The sequence below is a fragment of the Myotis davidii genome, unplaced genomic scaffold, assembly GCF_000327345.1.
Source record: "Myotis davidii unplaced genomic scaffold, ASM32734v1 scaffold726, whole genome shotgun sequence".
NCBI lineage: Eukaryota > Metazoa > Chordata > Mammalia > Chiroptera > Vespertilionidae > Myotis > Myotis davidii.
In genome coordinates this window covers 1,312,283-1,316,223 of record NW_006297808.1, presented here as the reverse complement: position 1 = coordinate 1,316,223, position 3,941 = coordinate 1,312,283, and the positions used below count along the sequence as shown (strand labels likewise).

Sequence of the window (3,941 nt, the reverse complement as noted above, 5' to 3'; positions counted from 1 at the left end):
ACTGGCCGGCCCGGCTCGTATTGGCCGCTCTGCTGTTCGACGGGGAGTCCAGGGAGGAAGTGGGAGAGGCGGGGCTGGGTGTGGGTAGAGGGGAACCTGCCGGGTTCTGAGGGGCGCGGTGGCAGGAGAAACAATACTCATTCAGGGCAGAGCTCAGGAAAGCTGTTTTTGATGAGGACTTTACCTCTCCTGGGCTGATTCCAGTCCCTGCCCACATTGAAGCCCAGCTGCCCCCCTGGCCAGCCATACCTGCTGCCATTAGTGCTTCTTCCTAGAGTCCTAAGTGGAGCCGACCTAGTCTCCCAGCCTGATCACCACTGGCCAGGCCTCAGCCCCGGCCTGACCTTCCTCACATTGCTCCTTGCCCAACCTCCAGGCTGCTGCTTCTCTAGACTCACCCACCAGGGCAAAGTGCTCTGAGAGGCTTTGGGCCAAAGGTACTGGGGGAGGTGTATGGGACTGGTCTTATAGCAGGAAGACCAAGGACTGAACCCTGATGACCTTTAACCTGGGAGGAAGATGAAGGGAGTGCCAGAGCAGAGGCCATCTTGGACAATCCCAGCTCCCTCTGCACATGTGGCTGGATAGGCAGGAGCATCGGCCAAGGCCAGGGGTGGCTTCAGGTAGCCTGTTTGGTCCAGAAGGTGGACCTGTGGGCTTAGAATCCAGACTCAGGGCGGGACAGAGAGGGGGTGGAAACAACTAGTAGATGAGTTTAGACTAAAAAAACCTTCAGGGAACTAGCCAGTTTCTGGAAGCTGGGTGCCATGGGTGCTTCTGGGCTTGCAGAAAGAATCCTGTCTCCTTGCCTGCCTTGGAGGGAGAGAGCAACCTTAGGGAGGTCCCTGGGCTGGCACAGCTGGCTGCCTCACCTGCTGAGACCCTCCCAAGGAGCCCTGGAGGAGTCTGCGCCCCAGTCCCTGCCCAGCAGGCTCTGGCTCAATGGCCCTCCAACCAGTCTGACCCTTCTCTCATCCTGGTCCTCAGGAGACCCACAGGCAGTACCGTCTGAAGCTGGAAGAGCTGATCAAACTGCAGAACAGTTGTACCAGCTCCATCACTCGGCAGAAGAAGAAGCTTCATGAGCTGGCCCTCATTCTAAAGAAGTTAGGACCCCTCCCTCCCCCCCGCACCCCGAGGGCCCCTCATGGCCCCTCAGCCTTGGTCTGGGTGTTGGTGTCTCACCTGGTGGGGTGGAGGGCTGGTGCTGACTCTGGGAGTGTCTTTGGCACAGCTCCTCCCCTCCCTCTCTGAGCCATGGTAGCCCTCCTGCCCCACAGGTGTCAGTGTGATACTCCTGCTCTGACTGGCTTCTGTGGTCCCACCTGCAGATGCAAACCCTCCCTTCCAGCGGGGGTCCAGGAGGCTTCGAAGGAGCTGGAGAACCAGATCAAGGAGCGCCAAGGCCTCTTCTTCGATATGGAAGCCTATTTGCCCAAGAAGAATGGGTGAGACCCTGCCCCCAAATTCAGCTCACAGCCACTCCTGGGAGATAGGCCTGAAGTGCACTCTTCCTCTGCTTGATCATTGAGTCAGCAGATGTTCCCTGGGCCCACTCTGGGCTGAGCAGTCTGTCTCAGGGGAGACAGCTGAGAGACAGACAGCTGTGATTGGGTGCTTTGAGGTTGACCTACAGTGAACAGGGGATAAGGGAGACCCCTAATCCAGCCCAGGAGGTCAGAGAGAGCCTTCTGGAGTAGCTGAGGCCTGAGTGGAGTTGGACCTGGCCAACTCAGAAAAGCAGTAATAGCAGTGGGAGGTGAGAGGTAGTGATGAGACCGCAGGGGAGCCAGGCTGCAGAGCCCACTTTGGGCCCAGCAAGCAGGGGAGAGTGACAGGTCAAATAAGTATGCACTTCCACAACTGAGGAGGATGAGTAGGTACAGTGCAGAACCCTAGGCTGAGCAAAAAAGAAAGTCCAGCAGAGATGGCAGGTAGCCAGACAGCTGGGAGAGAGCATGTCCCAGAGGGCAAGGTAAGAAGGAGTACCAGCCTCAGATCAGATGGCCTCAGGGGTCAAATGTAGTAATGAAGGGGAAATACTTCCTGGAAGTCAGGGTGACCTTGGAGAGAACCACTTCACAGGACGGTGTGGGTGGAAGTTGATATTGGGAATAACAGAAGAGCTGAGGAGACAGCCAAGTTTAGGTTACGCTTCAGAAGCTTGGCTGTGAATGGAAAGAGGAGCTAGTACCTAGAACTTAGTGTGAGGGTTGGGGCTGGGGTGCGGCTTTTGCTTGAGCGTATGTGTAACTTTGAACAATAGGACAAATGAGTGTATCTACCTGCTGAAAGGTGGGCCAGCAGAGGGAGAGACCCAGAAAGGGAACACCAAGTGATGGAGGAAAACTCTTAGAAAGATGGAGAGGGTTGGACATAGGCTCCTGTTGTTTGGGGATGAGAGGGGGTGCAGAGATAAGCGTGATAGTGCAGGCAGGAGTGGTGTCGGATGCCAGGAAGGTGAAAGGATGGGATAGGGAGCCAGTGGTGGTCCTGGGAGGCAGCCTTGTCTAAGTGTCCACTGTGCCCCTTAATTTCTTCACAGCCTTGGGCAAGTCCTTTAACCACTCTGAACCCATCCATTTGGCTTGAACAAGAGCCCATGTGTGGGTGTAGTTGCTTAGTGCATGACTGAGACTCTCTGGTCACCTCTTGAGGTTTCTCTGGCAGAGAAGGACAAGACAAGCTTAGCTGATGGGTGTGATGGTAGTGCCAGGAACTGGGAGTTACAAGTTGGCAAGAAAGTGGTTGACATGTGAAGGAGGGCTTGGGGACTTAGCTGGCTCAGGAAAGAGGAGCAAGGTCAACAGTGCCTGGGAGCCTCCGTGTGGGGAGGGTCCATGTGGTGAAACGGGCTGCGCGGCTGGGCACTCTGATCAGAATGTAACCAGCCTCGCCGAGGAGGCCATTCTTGGTTGGGAGGAGGTCCTGGAGTGGTTGTGAGTGTGGGTTGCTGCAGTGGATTTGGGGCTGCAGGTTCTCAAAAGTAGCAGGAACTGTAGGGCAGGTGATAGATGGTGATCATGCACCCAGACATTGAGTCCACTGCCGACGCACAGGAGAGATCTGAGATGTGGGCAAGACTTTCATGGAGTGGAAGAGCTAGGCTGCTCTTGAGGACCCACTGTGGGGGCCGCTGGGAGAGCGTGGGTGACGATGACAATGGAGGGAGGGAAAGTTATTTACCTTGAAGCAGGATTTAGCAGTAGGCAGAAACAAAGGCTGCACATCAGTGTTTCCTGGTCTGCAGCATCCCAAGGTCAGAGCGCTAAGCCAAGGCCATGGGAAGGCTGAGTGGGGGTGGTGATCCATACTGGTCTGGCACACTCCAGGGCTCGGCTTTTGGCTGCTTTCATTTGGGGCCTCTTCTCACCCCATCTCCCCCTTCCCTAGGTTGTACCTGAGCCTGGTTCTGGGCAACGTCAACGTGACACTCCTGAGCAAGCAGGCTAAGTAATTGGTTATTGTAGGCTGGTTCTTAGCCCAGCTCTCCACCCTTCTGGGGCCTTTCCACTGCTCCAACTGCCCTGGCTAAGCCTTGGGGTTCAGGGGCTACTCCCTCATGCTGGCCCATGCCATGCATGCAGTTGTGTCTGGAGCAGGTGCCCCCTTCTCAGGCAGAGGTGAAGGTGGGTCCCACCAGCATCCCAGCCTGTCCCATGTGTGTGTGTGCCCACCCCAGGTTTGCCTACAAAGATGAGTACGAGAAGTTCAAGCTCTACCTCACCATCATCCTCATCCTCATCTCCTTCACCTGTCGCTTCCTCCTCAACTCCAGGTGGGTGTCCTACAGCTCGGGCCAGACCTTGTTTTCTCTGGCTCCAGCACCAACCCTGTGTTCACTCTGTAGGGTGACAGACGCTGCCTTCAACTTCCTGCTGGTTTGGTATTACTGCACACTGACCATTCGAGAGAGCATCCTTATCAATAATGGTTCCAGG

General features: G+C 55.9%; 1 protein-coding gene across 3 annotated transcripts in view; it reads left to right on the top strand.

Annotated features, from left to right (window-relative positions):
• Nucleotides 1–3,941, top strand: part of TMEM120A (transmembrane protein 120A) — a 6,179-nt gene that overhangs the window by 655 nt on the left and 1,583 nt on the right. Inside the window, exons 2-6 of one of the 3 annotated variants that reach the window (XM_006773382.2) lie at nt 988–1,106; nt 1,332–1,448; nt 3,394–3,453; nt 3,683–3,778; nt 3,851–3,941. In XM_006773382.2, coding sequence (XP_006773445.1) covers nt 988–1,106; nt 1,332–1,448; nt 3,394–3,453; nt 3,683–3,778; nt 3,851–3,941 — 483 coding nt within the window. Of the gene's footprint in view, nt 1–987; nt 1,107–1,280; nt 1,449–3,393; nt 3,454–3,682; nt 3,779–3,850 lie in introns of all 3 variants that reach the window. The other 2 variants (XM_015570270.1, XM_015570271.1) reach the window with 2 other exon arrangements.